Source organism: Melospiza georgiana, chromosome 10 (assembly GCF_028018845.1).
Source record: "Melospiza georgiana isolate bMelGeo1 chromosome 10, bMelGeo1.pri, whole genome shotgun sequence".
NCBI classification, from domain to species: domain Eukaryota; kingdom Metazoa; phylum Chordata; class Aves; order Passeriformes; family Passerellidae; genus Melospiza; species Melospiza georgiana.
The window spans coordinates 1,869,293-1,886,687 of record NC_080439.1 but is presented as its reverse complement, the minus strand read 5'-3'; the positions used below and the strand labels follow the sequence as shown (position 1 = coordinate 1,886,687).

At 46.1% G+C, this 17,395-nt stretch overlaps 1 protein-coding gene across 1 annotated transcript; it reads left to right on the top strand.

Moving 5' to 3' along the window:
* The first annotated feature begins 6,724 nt into the window (after positions 1-6,724).
* On the top strand, positions 6,725-7,306 carry ARL14 (ADP ribosylation factor like GTPase 14). The gene has a single exon (XM_058031371.1). It carries the CDS (start codon positions 6,725-6,727, stop codon positions 7,304-7,306), a length of 582 nt encoding a protein of 193 aa, XP_057887354.1.
* The last annotated feature ends 10,089 nt before the right edge of the window (positions 7,307-17,395 follow it).

Sequence of the window (17,395 nt, the reverse complement as noted above, 5' to 3'; positions counted from 1 at the left end):
GGTGGTGCTCCAAGCTCTGCCATGGCTCTGGGTGCTGCCCTGAGCTCTGCCAGGGCTGTGGGTGCTGCCCAGGGCTCTGCCAGGGCTGTGGGCAGCTCTTCCATGGCTCGGGGCATCCCTGAGCTCTGCCAGGCTCTGGGTGGTGCCCTGAGCTCTGCAAGGGCTGTGGGTGCTGCCCAGGGCTGTGGGTGATGCCCTGAGCTTTGCCATGGTTCTGGGGTGCTGCCCAGGGCTCTGCCATGGCTCTGGGCATCCCTGAGCCCTGCCCATGGCTCTGGGCATCCCTGAGCTTTGCCGTGGCTCTGGTGTGCTGCCCAGGGCTCTGCCAGGCTGTGGGCAGCTCTGCCATGGCTGTGGGTGCTGCCCTGAGCCCTGCCCATGGCTCGGGGTGCTGCCCATGGCTCTGGGTGCTGCCCAGGGCTCTGCCAGGACTGTGGGTGCTGCCCTGAGCCCTGCCCATGGCTGTGGGTGCTGCCCTGAGCTCTGCCCATGGCTTTGGGGTGCTGCCCATGGCTCTGGGTGCTGCCCATGGCTCTGGGTGCTGCCCAGGGCTCTGCCAGGCTCTGGATGCTGCCCTGAGTTCTGCCCATGGCTCTGGGTGCTGCCCTGAGCCCTGCCCAGGGCTCTGGGTGCTGCCCTGAGTTCTGCCATGGCTTTGGGGTGCTGCCCATGGCTCTGGGTGCTGCCCATGGCTGTGGGTGCTGCCCTGAGCTCTGCCATGGCTGTGGGTGCTGCCCTGAGCTCTGCCAGGCTGTGGGCAGCTCTGCCATGGCTCTGGGCATCCCTGAGCCCTGCCCATGGCTCTGGGTGCTGCCCATGGCTCTGGGTGCTGCCCTGAGCCCTGCCCATGGCTCTGGGTGCTGCCCATGGCTCTGGGTGCTGCCCAGGGCTCTGGGTGCTGCCCAGGGCTCTGCCATGGCTCTGGGCATCCCTGAGCCCTGCCCATGGCTGTGGGTGCTGCCCATGGCTCTGGGCTCTGCCATGGCTGTGGGTGCTGCCCTGAGCCCCAGGGCAGCCCCGGCAGCGCGGCCAGGGCGGCTCCGCGGTCCCTCCGCCGTGTCGTGGACGTGTCCGGATGAATTCTGTTCATGCAACTGCAGATTCTGTATTGTTGTCCATTAGAAGTGTAAACTACTGAGAACTGGGCCTTGCTGATATGAATAAAGTGGTTAAAAAATGGTCTTTACACACGGGGAGGAGCTGGTCTTCTTTATGGTAGCAATGGGCGGATTTCTTCCTTTTTTGCATTATCAAACTGGAATAAAAAACTCATCTAGAAACAGGCTTAAAAAATTCATAAAGGAACAGGCACAGCAGAAATGGTTTTTCATCTTCCCCACAGGGTTCCAAAAGTGCTGGGATGCACCACGCACACACACAGGGGTGGGGGATTGATGATCCTGGTATTTTTGGGATATCCAAATTGATCACGAGCTCCACTCCATCCCCCTGGCCTGGGAACAGCAGCAGAGACAGCAAAGTCTCTCCATTTCACGGGCACACACAAAGTGCATCACGTTTCCAGCATTTCCCAGCAGCTCCTGCAGATCCCACAGGATGCCCAGGCTGGGAACTCTCCTGGGAGCGCTGTGGAGATGACACATTTAAATAACAAGGTGTGACAGTCTCGGGAGGTTGGCACAGAAAACAAGGTTGGGTTGGGCTAAATTCTGGGCAGAGAACAAATAAAGGAGAGTGGCAATAAAACAATAAACCCAATCCAGGCAGGGATTCAGGAGGCATCCTCCGAGCTGCTTTCTTGGCAGGAACGTCTTTCCTCGATGGCATTTTGTACATTCCAGAGGATTCAGGGGAAATCCCAGGGCTGCTCCGAGGACATGGAAAGGCAGCAGAGGCAGGTGGGACAGAGCATTCCAAGGGTGTGGGATACACACCTGGAAAAACGCTTTGTGAATCCCTGGTTTTGGACAAAAGCCCTGGAATGCCCTAGAGAAACGCTGCCCCAGCAGTCAGAGTCATTCTAGAGGCCACTCTTACAGCAAATGGAAGTTTCTAAATAAATCCACAATCAAAGGCAAGGTTTTGAGGTGTTGGATGACAAATTCTGCCAAAACTGGATCAGGTCACTTGATGTAAGGCCATGAACTGCAATCAAACGTCTGTACTTGCAGATATCAAAGTCGATTTCATAGAGAAAGAATTTCACCAACAATGGCCTTAAAGCAGATTAAAACAATTTTATATAAAGCATTTAAATAGCAGAATTTCAGACTGATCCCTCTCAAAATCAGTAATTAACTAATAGGAATCTTATCTTTTTATGCATCAACCTGACTTTCAGTGGACAGTAGGAGAGTAAATACTGGAAGAAAATAACCTAGGTTATGTATCAGTGCTTATTATTTTATTTTAGATCAATAACATTTATTTTGATTATCAACTTTAAAGCTTATCAGTGAAAACTGATCCATTTGATCATGGAAAACATACTATAAATAGTTTGATTTTTATAGGAAGGAAAGCCTGGTTTCGTGACACTCTGAACAACAAAATTGGAGACAAATCCTGATCTGCTACATAAGGAAAAATCTATAAAAATAACCATCAATTCAGGTCCTTCAGGAAACAGCAGGCACGCAGGGAAATGAATCCCCACCTTGTCCTGTTGAGTCAGCAAGGTCTGAGCACTTCTGCCCAGTCACGGTGCAGCTTCTGCCCCTGCAGCTCCTTCCAGGGCATTGCTTTCATTTTCTTCCAAGCTGAGATTGTGCCAAAACATAAAACTGGTGACTTTTGGAATAAATCTGAGGCAACACAACGCTCAGAATGCTCCTGCACGGGGATTTAGATCCATCTCCACGCAGGTAGGGGATTGTGTAATGTGGATGTGCTTGAGCATGAAAAAGGTGGGAAATTCTCATATTCATTAAAGATTACTAATTACAATAACCAATAGTCCAATATTATTATTTTAAAATACTATAATAATAGGTGTATAGGAAAATAATTCCTTTTTAAAGCTACCAGCAGAAATAACTTGGAAATACATTATTTAAAGCTGGCTTTAAGGCCGGCTTGGACGGAGGCTGGACTGTGGGAGGCAGGAGATGAACGAGATAAAGTTTAAAGTCCTTCCAGCCCAAACCAGCCACCGATTCTACATTTTTAAACTTAAAAGCAACCGAAACTAGAGGCAATTTTGCAAGACCCCGGGCTGCGATGCTCTAATGTACCAAAACGTCAAGGTTTTTATTTTACAAAATAAAAAACCTTTATAAGACCTTTACCAGCGCCTGGCGGTCACTCGCTGCTCCCGGTACCTGTGTCGGTCGCGGGCAGGAGGGGATGGCAGCGGGGCTGTGCCGCCCTCTGCCGAGCCCAGGCACCGTCCCGGCCTGTGCTGCGCTTCCTCATCCCCGCCGGCAGCGCCGCTCGGGGCTCGCTCGGTGTGCGCGCTGCCCCGCACGCATCTCACCGCACCCTGGGCTGCCCGAGGGCCGCGAACCCGCTCTCCATCCCATCCCGTCCCATCCCATCCCATCCCATCCCATCCCATCCCATCCCATCCCATCCCATCCCATCCCATCCATCCCATCCATCCCATCCCATCCATCCCATCCCACCCCATCCCATCCCATCCCATCCCATCCCATCCATCCATCCCATCCATCCCATCCATCCCATCCCATCCCATCCCATCCCACCCATCCATCCCATCCCATCCCATCCCATCCCATCCCATCCCATCCCATCCCATCCATCCATCCCATCCATCCCATCCATCCCATCCCATCCCATCCCATCCATCCCATCCCATCCCATCCCACCCCATCCCATCCCATCCCATCCCACCCCATCCCACCCCACTCCCCATTCCCCATTCCCCACTCCCCATTCCCCATTCCCCATTCCCATTCCCCACTCCCCATTCCCCATTTCCCATTCCCCATTCCCCATTCCCCATTTCCCATCCCGGTTACCGTGTCCCGCAGCGGGAAGGAGCCGCCTCCCGTTCCGCCTCCCCGGGCGGTGCCCGCTCCCCGCCGTCCCTCCGGCACCAGCCCCGGGCACACACGGCCGAGCTGCCTCCGCCGGCGCTGGAGCTGCTCCCAGCGAGCATTCGCTGCCTCCTGTCAGCGCATCCATCGCCCTCGTCTCTGCACCGAGCCTGCCTGGACAAGCCGGGTTTGCTGTTCGGTTCACGAACGGGTCACGGGGCAGAGCCGGAGCTGGGATCGGTCGGCGCTCAGTCGGCTGTCCCGCGTTTATGGCTCTGGTTCTGCAGGGGGCTGGAGGGTCGGCACAGAGCAGGGAATCGTATTGGGTAAGAGACCCGACACAAGTGATCAATGGACCGAGCTACCCCAGGGATAACAGCGCCGTCTCCTCCGGGAGTCCGTACGGACGGGGAGCTTCGGCACCTCGGTGCTGGATCAGGACATCCTTCCTGGTGCTGCCGCCGCTACTGAGGGCTCGTTTGTTCAGCGATTAACAAACCCAGCCTTGGACAAAGCTGAGCTGGAGGAGGCTCCGTCCGGTCCGGTCGAGCCCCGGGGCAGCGCCGGGTCAGGGCTCTGGGGAATCCGTCCTGAGAACTGATTCCTGCACGGTCAGAAACCTGCAGAGCCCCACAGGAATTGCCTCGTAAAAAGTCAGGCTCTGCTGGATCCCCGCTTTGAAGTGACAGCTGATGGAGGAAATGACAGCTGTTACCATAAACACCCAGCGCAGGTGGAGCACGCAGAGCAGAGCGCTGTGAGTGATCCTCAAATCACAGCTGGGGACAGAGCATCCATCCCTGCCTTGCTCAAAATATCCGTATTTTATTGCAATCTCATCAGGGAATTCTGGTCCATTTGACATGTTAACCCTGTGTTCTGCAGTTTGCTGTCTCTCCATCTTTCAATTCATTTGTAAAGAAATACAAACACTTTCCCCCCGGTTTAATACATCCTGGTTTAATAGATCCTCACCTGCTCCTGAAAACCCCTCCACATAATCCAGCCGTGTTATTAACTGTGAAAAACGTGCAGCAGGGAGTGTGCCACTGCCATCTCTCGTTGCCCCCAATTAGTCCTGCCCTAACCCTTTTAGCCTCAAGAGAAACCAGATTATAACTTGTCTGTCAGGGCTGAGGTGGATTTTACGCAACCAATGTCGTAATTATCGAAATGATTGCTCTATCAGTCAGTAGCTTGTTACAAGACCTTCACATCTTTTTGCTGATTCTGGACTTTCTGAAGCAAAGAGGAATGGTTTCCTGGCTGTAAGGGCAACTCCTGCAGTACTCAGCATGTGTCAGAGCAGCCCAAGGTGCATCCACTATCAGGAGAATGAGCAGTCAAAAGGAACTCATTAATAGCTGACTACATTTTCTATCTCCACTTGCTTTATTCTGCTACTTGAAGTGGTGGCCAAAAAAATGATCAAGACTTGGTTATTTCCTTGCTTCTTGACCCTTTCCTGAAGGAAATCTTCACTGGGCAACCACAGAGTAAAGCAAAATGAAGGTAACAGGAATTTTTAGTGTGAGGCAGCAGGATCTCGGTGATGAGCAGACCACAAGCTCTGGATTTAGGCTCCACCTTGTGGGGTGCAGTTGAACTCATTCACCAACAACGCAAACAAACTCCCTGAGTTTACAGCCCTGGCAGGAGGAGTCACTGAGGCAGCTGCTGAGGGCAGAGCCCCATTGTACTGGAGTTCTCTTCAGGTTTGATTGAGTCCATGTGCTGGAACTCACATTCGAGACCACCTAAGATCAGTTTGTGGGAGATGAATGCACTGATAAATCAGCTACCAGCTCAGTTTGTGGCTTGCTAAGTATGGACAAATCTTAAATCTTAAATCTCCCCTCCTCACTGCTCGTGTTCATATCTAGATGCCTTGTGCAGGCTGTCCGGGGGCAGAGGCTGGGCAGAGTCCCAGAATAAAGCAGGGATTTATCCAAAGCATCTCCTCCATGGATCCACCTTGGGCAGCACCAGAGCCCAGCCAGGGCTGCACCCAAGATGAACCAAAATGGCCCCAAAATGCACGAGCGCTGCCGGGGTCTGTCCCTGGGATCAGCTCTGCTCCATTTGCACCTTGCAGTTCATTGTCCCATTGCAGCTTTAGCCCAGGCAGTCCCACCCTGCTTGTTTTTCTCTCTCCAGCCCACGGGGTTTGTGCTCCTGGGCTGAGATTTGGGTCATTTGTCCTTGGTGCCCAGCTGGAGCAGGAATTGTTTTGTCTCCCTGCTCTGTGCACACAGCTCACCAACACTTAACATGGAGCTCAGAACTGCCCACTAAACCAGCACAGAATCTGAATATAAAATACCAGAACATACAAGCTAAAGCTTAAGGCATCAATCTCATTTTCCTCCCAGCTGGCTGTGGATGCTCAGGGGGATTCTCTGGGAGCCAGGACGTGGCTGTGATCAGGGGATCCGTGGATCAGGCTGCAGGTGCTGGGAACGTGGCTGCTCAAAGCAGCTGGCAGGCTGTAACCTTTGTGCCTGTGCCAGTGGGGCCGTGGTTACTCATCCCAGTCCCACCCACAGGCTTGGCACGGAGCTCTGCGCCTCCCGAAGCCTCGTGGCTCCTTATCACCCCGATAAACGCAGCGTGTGTTTGTGCACAGCCCCGGCGGCTCCACGGCTCACAGCTGCCTCTTCTCTCTCTGCTTTGTGCCCCACCTCAGCAGGGAGACAGGCAGCCCAGACACAAAGTGGCCCAGGGAAGAGGGGGAATATCCCTGGGATTGAGAATTCCCGGGATAAATGGGCCTGCAGAACGGCAAGCCCTCAAGGAAGGGGGCCAACATCCCGATGCTGGGGCTGGACTCGGCGGGGAAATCCACGCTGCTCTACAAGCTCAGGTACAAGGATGCTTTTGTAACAATGCCAACCATTGGCTTCAACGTGGATATGATTGAAGCAGGGAAGGACTTCACACTGACCTTTTGGGATGTTGGAGGGCAGAAGAAAATGAGGGAGCTCTGGGGCAATTTCCTGGAGGACGCGGGCGGGCTGCTGTACGTGGTGGACAGCGCTGACAAGCGGCGCCTGGAGGAGTCCAGGAGGGAATTTGAGCTCATTTTAAAGAACGAATCCATAAAAAACCTCCCGGTGGTGGTGCTGGCCAACAAGCAGGACCTGCCTGGAGCCCTGAACGCCGAGGAGATCACCAGGAAGCTGAAGATGAAGAAGTACTGCAGTGACAGGAACTGGTACGTGCAGCCCTGCTGTGCCCTCACGGGAGAGGGGCTGCCAGAGGCCCTCCAGAGGGTGGCCTCGTTTGCCAGGCAGTACAAGAAGCCAAAGGAGACTTTCATCACCATGAAGGAACTCAATTCCTTTTAAGGATTTCTACCATCCACTTCTGGTGACTCTTAACGTACTGTATTGGACAGATTAAATCTGGATGTGCTGGACTCTGAAGAACTTTTATACATAAATATTTATAAGGGACTTTGACAATATTAAATTCTACTGTTATACCTGCAGTTACTTGATGTACCTGATGGGATATCTCATACCTGAGATAGGACCTCGTAGCATTTTATTATTATTTTTTTTATTTACTTGGGGTTATTCAGGTTGAATGATGAGAAAGGGGCAGTCGAGCACATGGAAATAAAATGGGTGAGCAGTATTTAAGTGGTTTAAGTCAAATGAAGATTCAATTCAATTTTTTTCAAGATGTAAACCAGTCAAGTCATTTGGTCAGCAGTGATCAAACGCTGTTTTGTAATCACTGGAATAGATGTGTTTCTTATTTGAAAAGAGAGGGGTGAGAGCTGCAATCTAGTTATGTACAAGAGAATTTGGCCGTTCCTGCACTCTAGAAACAATTCCTGCAGGGAGGTGGTGACCAGCAGGACGAGCTCCTCACCCAGCCCTGGACAGAGCCTGGCTCCAGTGCTGTCCCCAGGGTGCAGCTGTGCCCTCCCATTGTCCCAGAGACCCTCGTGTCCTCCCCTTGTTCCTGCATTGCCGTCCCCACAGGAGATCAGCCAGGGAAGGGCTGAATCCCCTTGGGTTTGTGGTGATTTCCCAGCCCTGGCCTCTGGAAAAGCCGTGGCAGGGGTTGTTCCCTTGTGCTCCCGTTTTTTGTTTCAGGATTACACCAAGGAAGTAGGTGGGAAGTAGGAAGTTTACATTTCATTCTTACTAACAAACAGACAGGAATGTCAAGTTATAAAAGGGTGAAGCAGCAATAAAATCACCCAGACATACCCTGTTGTCTCATGCACAGGTTATTCAAAGACAAAAAAACATCAGGTGGGTTTGCTGAAATAGTAAACAAGGGGAAGTTTCCCAATAGTAGCTGTTATTAATACTGAGACTAATTAATTACCAGGGGCTAAAGCCTCAGTCATGCTGAGACTTGCTAAAAGCTGAGAAAATGTCTGGATTTCTCATTGCCCGCTCTGGTGATTTGGGCTCAATAGAAAATATCATCTTCTGTCCCTACAAAGATCTGTAAAAGGCATTAATGTTGGTTTTCCAGGCCAAACAATTCAATGCTTTAAAATGTGGTATTTCATATTGATACATTTATAAATGTTTGCATGTGTAGAGGGCGAATTCTCTTAATCTGCTCACGTGTCTGTTATAAAGCAGAATTTACTTCTGTGGCCTCAGCACTTCCTCAGGGAGAAACACTCCTGAGAGGTTTAATGAGGGTGCACCAGGGTCTCAAATTAGCCAGGAAGCAAGTGGTGAAGGGAGAAATAAAGTTGTAAAATAGACCAGCTCATACAGCTAAAAATGAGAATAAGCTCTCAGGCACACAGGTTATCAAATTACACTAAATGACACTCACATCAACTTGAAGAAATGTTTTACATTATGCTTCAAAGGAAAGGAATAAACTCAATTCCATTCCCTTCACAGAATATCAAGTATTTAAAAATTGCATTTTTGAAGAGCTTGGTTTCCCAGAGAAGTGAAGGCAGGCCTGTTCCATCTGCCCAAGGAGACCCCAACCTTTTGGAATCATTTTAAAGATTTAAAATAAATCTCAGTCAGGCTGGCTTGGAGGTGCAGGTTCTCAGAGGAATTAGATGCCTGAAAGTTTAATTTAAAACCTCCGTGAGGCAGAGAAAAGTGACCACCCTTTAAAGGCAAGGCTGTGAGGCACAAAAGCTGATTCTCACGGAGATAAATGTTCCATTGGCAGGGGACATCAATCCAGAGCCAGGGCTTCGTGGGCTCCTCTGCTCCTGGAGCTGCTGGGGCACGCAGAGAACCCTCAGCATGGGACAGAGATGGGGTGCACTGCCCCAAACCTGGAGCAAAACCCTCCCTGGCACTCAGCACCTCTTGGGAAGCTGCAGAGGGAGGGAATTTGGGCTCAGCTCTGAGCACAGGCTCACCCCAGCACGCTGTGTGCTCCCAGGGGAAGCCTGGGAATTGTTGGATATCTGATCCCAGCACGTGTTCCGTGGTGAAATCAATACTCAGGGACTTCCAAAGGTTCCAAAGCTTCCAGCTCCATCCCTCTTGTGGAGTTGGAACTGCCTGGCTGAACACCATGAGCAGAATTGTCTTGGTGTTTCAGGAATTCTGACGGTGCTAAAATCCAACCCTCAGCACAGGGATAATTTATTCCTACATAGGTTTGGCTTATTTTATTATTTAGAATTTTTACAGATTACTCGCTACAAAACTTTTAGGATGTTTGAAGGGTTTGGGATGCTTTGAGATGGTGAGAAATCAGAATCTGAAGAGCCCTGAGGCAGTGGAGCTGAAATCTGGGAGCTGAAGGCTTTTCATGGGATGAAAATCCTTGAAGAGTTGGGGTCAGATGTTTGCTGGGGTCAGCTGTTTATTTTGCTTCAAATATGGGAATTTTTTCATCAGCTCACCCCGCTGTTTTGCATTTTTAATTGCTGCCTTCTGGCAGTCTCATGCAGGTGTTCTGTAGCTGAAGGGCTCAAATTCTTCAGTGTCTGCTCCTATTCCTTAAAGAGTTTGCTGCGCCTGATCCTTTGTGCTGACAGAAAAGTCAATGTGACAAAATGAGTGGGACACAGAAAGAGAAGGATCTGAACCCCAGGGCCTGCAGGACCCTGTGGCCTCTCAGGGAGGTGTGTTTGGATGGCAGCATTTAAAGCTGACAGACCCAGAGAATGGGACCAGTCCTGTTGGCCATTCCTTGAAAAGATCCCTGTGGTTTGAAGTCACATTCAGGTTTCTGAGCTTAGGAATAATTCATGGAGCTCACTGAACATGGGTCCAGTGGGGTGAAATGGGGATGAAATGCCATTTTAAGCAGATAATTTAGAACCCAGGAGAAGTGCAGTGTCTAAGGACTGCAGGACAATGCTTCTCCAGTACCAGATAACTGGTGTTACCCAAAATGTCTCTGTGCCGTCTCATTTTGGACAGGTAACTGAACCAAAGGAGAGACTTCCCTGTGTCAAACAAGTTCTGGGTGCTGCAAAGGAGACAGCACCACTCTGAAGTGCTGCGTGCACATCAAACAGGTTTTCTCCCCAGGTAAATGGGCCCTGCTGGGTTCTGTGCTGCTGCAATCAGGCTTCCTGCACTTTAATTAGCTCAGCTATCCTGTTTGGATTCTGGACATCCATCTCTCAGATCCCACAGCCTGGATTAGCCAACTGGCTGTAATTTGGGATGTAAATTCTGCAGGGTGGAGGCCCCCAGCACACACCACACTGCAGGGACCATTTGCAAATGGAAATTCATGGACAGTAACGAGCCCAGGCACATTCTGAAGGCCGGGGATTTTAGCAACCCGAGCATTCCTTGTGCTTCAGTTTCTCCAATATTCTGTTCCACAGCTGTGCTCGGTGTTCTGCTCATCCCTGATGTGTCTGTGGCACTTGGACTGGCACCCTCAGCCCTGTCACTGTGTGTCCCCTCCCTGTACCCAGCAGAGCTTTCTCCCCGTCCCAAGGGCAGTGCAGCTCCCACGGTCTCCTTATCAGATTTCCCCCGGGTTTTTGGGTTTGTCCTCTGCTTGGAGCGACCTACAGACATTTACAGACATTTACAGACATTTACAGACATTTACAGACATTTACAGACATTTACAGACATTTACAGACGTTTACAGACATTTACAGCCCCATTTCATTGTTTTCTGCCAGCTCCTTCCTCAAAGCTCTCCTTTCCCACGATGTATGCAAAGCTCCTGACAATGCTTTATGAGCCGTGGCTTTTGATGAATATTTTTTATTATTTCCTTGTTCTCCCCATACTTACTCATCTGCTCCCTTTCAGTCCTACAAGGTGCTTTCATTGGTGCAAAGATCAACTTTTTGTTGGGTTTTTACTTTTGTTTTAACCTTTTGTTGACTTGCTTTTACTTTGTTTTACCCTTTTTTATTTGCCTAGCCAATGAGAACTTTCTAGGCACTGCATTGCCCTGATTCTGGCAAAATACTTGCAAAAATAAGTAATTTTGTGAGTTTAATAACCCACCTGGCTCTGAAACCTGAGCCATGCCTATTGTTTGGTTTCAGCAATTATAGCTGGGAGCAGCAGCAAGGATTTTATCGATCCAGACAAAGGCCAATCTCCCCTGAAATTCTGCTTGGCAGTTAAAGGCTAACTGTGCCTTGATCAATAGTTTTCAGTTGCTTTATCTAAAGCACACACGTTTATCACTGAAGAATGTGAGCGTCTCAAGAGCTCAGAGAAGTTTTATTTCTTACAGGGCCGTCCCAGGCTGCTGTGAAAATCCCTGGCATCATTTGGATGTAACACAAAACATGAAGGCATTCTGCAAACAGCTTCATTGACAGTGATAAATTAATTTATTAATTGGCTCCTCATGGGGTGGCTCAGGGCTGGATGCCTTTCCCAGCACAAGGGAATCATTTTGGGCTGAATTCACGTGGATTTTCCTTTGTTGAGGATTAATAATAAAGGTTTAATTTACCTAAAATGTCTACAGGTGGTCACACAATTCTTATGTGCCCATCAGTATTTACACAGCTTGAATTCTCTGAAAAGGTGAAAAAAAATAAAGAATTACAGAAGAATTTAAGGAGTTAATCAGGAGGGGTGGTGGGGGAAGATAAATGACAGCAATGCTATGAGAAAGGGAAGTGAAAAGAAAAGTGAGAAAATTCTCAGGCCAAAGTACTGAGTGTTGTAGGTGCACAAAGAAATAGAAAGCAAAAAAAGCTCCTTCCCAGGCATTAACTTTGCACTCTGGTGCAAAGCTGAGGCTGCTCCTCATTTCAAATCAACATTTCATGCGTGCAATCCCTCCTGGTGCTCTCCCCGAACGGTCAAAGCTGAGGGCAGCAGTTTCCCAGATAAAACTATATCAGGCCATAAAGATAATGCAACTTTGGAGCAAACACTCTGCAAAGAACTGTCTGCTCACAGCAACTCCAGTCTTAATCCTGAGTGTGAATATTTAAAAACATTTAATATATTAAAGTCAAGCATTGTGGAAATTATTATAGTTTTACATAACTCTTCCATTTAACCGACACAGGAAAATTTAAAATTTCTTAGCTGTCACCTACATTGTGCCTTTTCTTTTTGACACTTAAGGTTTTCCACTGAGTCATTTGGATCATTGCTTATTTAAAATCCCCATTTATTGCCCACGCTAACAGGTAAATTTACAGGCTTGTCTTCCTCGTGAGCTGCTCAAAAGCCCCTGTCAAGCACTAAGGAAAACCCGAGAAAAACACCTGAAAATTGAGAAATATTATTTAAAAATACTTGTATCAAATGTGTTTCCTCGCTGAGACATCTTGCGGTGTGTGGGGCTTCCTGCAGCTCGTCAAAACGAAACTACCGGGTTGCAAATTCAAACGCAGAGCAGGGGAGCCCCAGAACTCCCCGAGAGGCTTAAAGCACACAGCTAAAAATCGCTTTTTTAAAACAAAAACTGCCTCATTGCAGCACTGATGGGCTTATTCTCAGAGACATTTTTCAATTTGTTAAATAAATATAAATATATAATTATATAATTATGTACACACCTATATATAAAAATACAAATGAATATATAAATATAGGTATGTGAATATATTAAACCTATGGATATAGATATAGATATAGATATAGATATAGATATAGATATAGATATAGATATAGATATAAATATAAATATAAATATAAATATAAATATAAATATAAATATAAATATAAATATAAATATAAATATAAATATAAATATAAATATAAATATAAATGTGTTGCTGCTCTCTAGGTAAAGCCCACATTTGTTTTCATCATGCATTAAGATGAAGTTTCACTTTGTGGCACTGAAAATTCCTAACAATGAGTGATGCCCAAACAAGCAGATTCCCAAATGGGAATTCCCATTTTTTCCAATGTTGGTTGTGATTTGGAAGAGCCCTGGTTACCAGTTCATAACTGGAGTGAAATTTGAATATAAAGAGGAATAATGAGCACTCCAAGGAAGGGTTGATCTCAGTGATCTGACTGAGGCACAGATTCCTGAAGCTGCTGAAATGCTGTGTAATTCAGGAAAATTATGTGCCCATTCTTCCCCCTCAAAAGAAAAGCTGAACAGAAATATTACCATTTATCAGCCATCAGAAAATCAAGGAAATCTCAGTCCTGAGCCTTGGGAGAATGGGCCTCGTTAGTGCTGCTGCTCAGAGCTCTCATTTTCTCCATTACAGCGGAACAAAGAGAGATGCAAACTTGGAGTATTTTCATTTCTCTGCTCAATACCAAGCCCTGAGCCTTTCAAATTTCTTTATTCAGCCATGTATTCGAGTTTCCTTTCAAAATGAGCCTGAGACACAGCACTGACAATGGCAATCTGCAGCTGGACATTTACATTTTTGTTGCATCTTGGGTTTGGTGCTGTTTTATGAGCTAAACTCTGCTCCCTGGAAGTGTTAACAGCCAGAAATAAGAGTTTAAACCTGAGATGCTCCCCAAAATATCTCTGTTTTCATGATCCTATCAGTGTTTCTGTGTGCAACACGAACCACATCACCTAACACCTCCCACCATTTAATTACCTGAGCATTTGTGTTGATTGATTTTTCAAATACAGCTCCAATGATCAGCCTTCCTTCTGGAAACCTGAGGAATTAAGGATGGAAAAGCAAATTTCCTGCAGTCAAGTGGAACAGGATCCAGAATACTGGAGCTCCCAGACCTGCCAGCAGATCAGAAATTTTCCTTTCCTTTTAGAAATATTACTGAACTCACCCCAAACCAGAGACAGAAGCATTTTTTTGTCCCTGTCCCACCATCAAGTGCTACAAGGATTTGTTTTAACATGGAAAAACCACTTCCCTGGATCTTCCAGGGCACCCTGACTTGGCTCATTTCATAGCCATTTCTTCACTTTTTATCTCAAATGAATTTTTTCCCTTTCCTCTAATAGGAAATTGTGCTGGAAAGGCAAAGCAGCTGGACACCACAATCTGCTGATTGAGGATTGATTCCTCTCCTTCTTGGGCTGCTTGCAGCTGATGGATTTTTGGGAACTACTCCAGCTCTGTGCACCAAGGAACATTTTTGCCAATGGTCACGTCATGACCTACAAATTTGTCTGCAAAAGCTCTGATTTAGCACATGAAAAAGTGAACATTTATGGGCTGAATTGTGGCAAACATGCCACAGCAGGCCCTTGGCTGCCCTAACGTCTGAGAGAGGAGCAGCCCCAGGATTTCAGTGAAGGGTTACAAAGGGAAGGCATTGAATTCTGTCATGCTGCAAACATGTGAAGCTGATTTTCCTTTCCAAGCCTGTGCAGTCCATCACTTTAAGAAGCTGATTTTTAAAAGTGAGTTTTTAAGTACCACCCCGACTGAACAGTACTTTTCTCAAAGTGGAAATACTTCTTATTTTTCTAAATAGAAAGAAAAGCAGAATACAGTGTAACCTAAATACAGTGGTTCTAAATGAAGAAACATAACCAGTGGTTCTAAATGAACAATCCAAGGAAACCACACACAGGAGCTCTACAGCTTTGCAATAAAAATGTTCCTCCACAAGGGAGCAAACCCTGAGTGAGTGTGAGCCCAGCCTGGAGACAGCAGGGCTGTCCAAGTGTCCGTGGGCCAAATCTTTGGTTCCTCCCCTCATCCAAAGCCCTTTGGCCAACTCCCATCAGAAATCCCCTTCCAACCTGTCTGAGCACAGCAGCTGAAAGATTATTATAAAATATCCTCCCAGCAGTGGGCTGCTTCTTTGTTAATACCAGCTATTCCATTTGGATAAACCCCGGGATTAATGGGTGTTTTTCTGTGTGCAACACAAATCTTTGCAGCTTTACATAACATTTTGTTCCTTATAGGAGGGAGATAGGGCCATGAAAAGCCATTTGCAGGAGCTCCTTTCACATAAGTGTACATCTAGTAAATAAATTTCCTCCATTTTATATATATTTACACTAATACATTAGTAAAAGCATTCAGATCAATTCACATTATTACTCCAAAGAAGTGTTTAAGATAAGCTGAGAATTAAACATTTTCTAATTGCATAACGAGGTGCAAAATTCACCAATTGTGAATTGTAAACAAAATGTAAACTCTTTGTAAAACAAATCTATCTGCTGCTCAAAGGATAGGAGGGTGAGCAGAGCCTAATTCCCACCTTTACATTTGCATTATTATTTCCAAGCTAAAAAATATGCAAAAAATAACAAAGAAGCAGAGCTTTGTTGTGTAGCATCACATGAAGTCTGAACAGCACCATACCACAAGAATTTGTGTTTTATGCATAATTTATTATGTTGTAGGCACCTACAATACAAAAACTGTAAAAAAAACTGATTTAGTAAAAAAACTGATTTAGCAAAAAAAAAAAAAAAAAAAGATTTAGCAAAAAACACTCATTCAGAATTAGAATATCCAATTGTTTGGGTTTGTTGTTGTTTTTTTTTTCAAGACAGCCCAGTGACACAGGATTGAGGATTCAGAGGGGAACTGCTCTATCCTTCAACATTGTTCCTCTGAGGGTTTCTGCACTGTGGACCTGAGGTAAAATCAAACAGAAATAATGTAATTGTTCCTCTGAGAGCCAAGCAGCTTAACTAGATTACAGTTACACAAAATGCATTGATTCACCTCTGATTATATCTACAATGAAATCACAATATAAATAATTCTTTGGATGATACCAGATCAAAAGGCCACCAAAGGATTGTCTTCCTTCATAACTCAGCAAGAGCAAAGCACATTTTGGATATTATTATGGAGTTACACAGAAAGGAAACGGGGTGTTTGTAAATAAATTTTATATATTTTACATATTTTTAGTAATAAACACTAGTAAATACTAATATAAGTTAATACATTTTATATATTTTACATATTTTTACTAATAAATATTAGAAAATGTTCATATAAGTAAATTTTATATATTTTACATATTTTTACTAATAAATATTAGTGAATACTAATATAAGTAAATAAATTTGATACACTACATATTTTTACTAAAAATATTAATAAGTACTAATATAAGTTAATAAGTTTTATGTATTTTACACGTTTTTACTAATAAATATAGAAAATGCTCATATAAGTAAATTTAATATATTTTATATATTTTAGTAATAAATATTAGTAAATACTAATATTAGTAAATAAGTTTTTAATATTTTACATATTTACTAATAAATATTAGTAAATGCTAACATAAATAAATAATTTTTATTTATGTTACATGTTTTTTACCCACATACATATAGTCAAAGCAGCGAGGTGGTGCAGCAAGGTGATTTTTGGGCAGGGCTGCATTTGGAGGAAGCCTCTCCAGGGTGATTCTCAGTTATTTTCAAGTGGTTGCTCACACAGGGACGGGGTTGTTGCTCAGCCCCTGACCTGGTCAGTCCTTTTGCAGGAGCACAGAAGGAAGGAAGGGCAGCAGAGGGAAGGGCAGCAGAAGGATGATTTCCCTGCCAGGTCACTGGCACTGCTTTGGGCTCTGAGTCAGGCCAGGATGTGCTGCCTCTCCCATTCCATCCTCCCCAGCTGGTGGGATGAGCATGGCTGGGGTAATAAAGACATGGGAAAGGTGCTGATGAGAAGGGCACTGATGGAATAAAAATATTTTCCTTCCTTTATAAAATTCCAGGCTGGGTCTGACACAGTGGGTATTTTTTACCATCATGTTCTGACTAGTTCTGAGCACTGGGCAGGAATGGAACATGCAGTACCAGAGTCCAATTTCATTATTCATCGGAGAATTTCTGCCTAATATCTAATCTAAACCTACGCCCTTTCAGTTCAAAACCATTCCCTGTGTCCTGTCCCTCCATCCCTTGTCCAAAGTCCCTCTCCAGCTCTCCTGGAGCCCCTTTAGGCTCTGGAAGGGGCTCTATAGATCACCCCAGAGACTTCTCTTCTCTAGGCTGAACATTCCTAACACTCTGTAAATGAAACTAAGCACTAACTAAAGATACTAATTTTTAAAAAATTTTTATCTCTATGTAGTCTTCTAGAACATTACTACATAGAG

Bases quoted from the DNA above. Each gene is read 5' to 3' on its own strand.
- ARL14 (XM_058031371.1), top strand. From the start codon at position 6,725: ATGGGCCTGCAGAACGGCAAGCCCTCAAGGAAGGGGGCCAACATCCCG.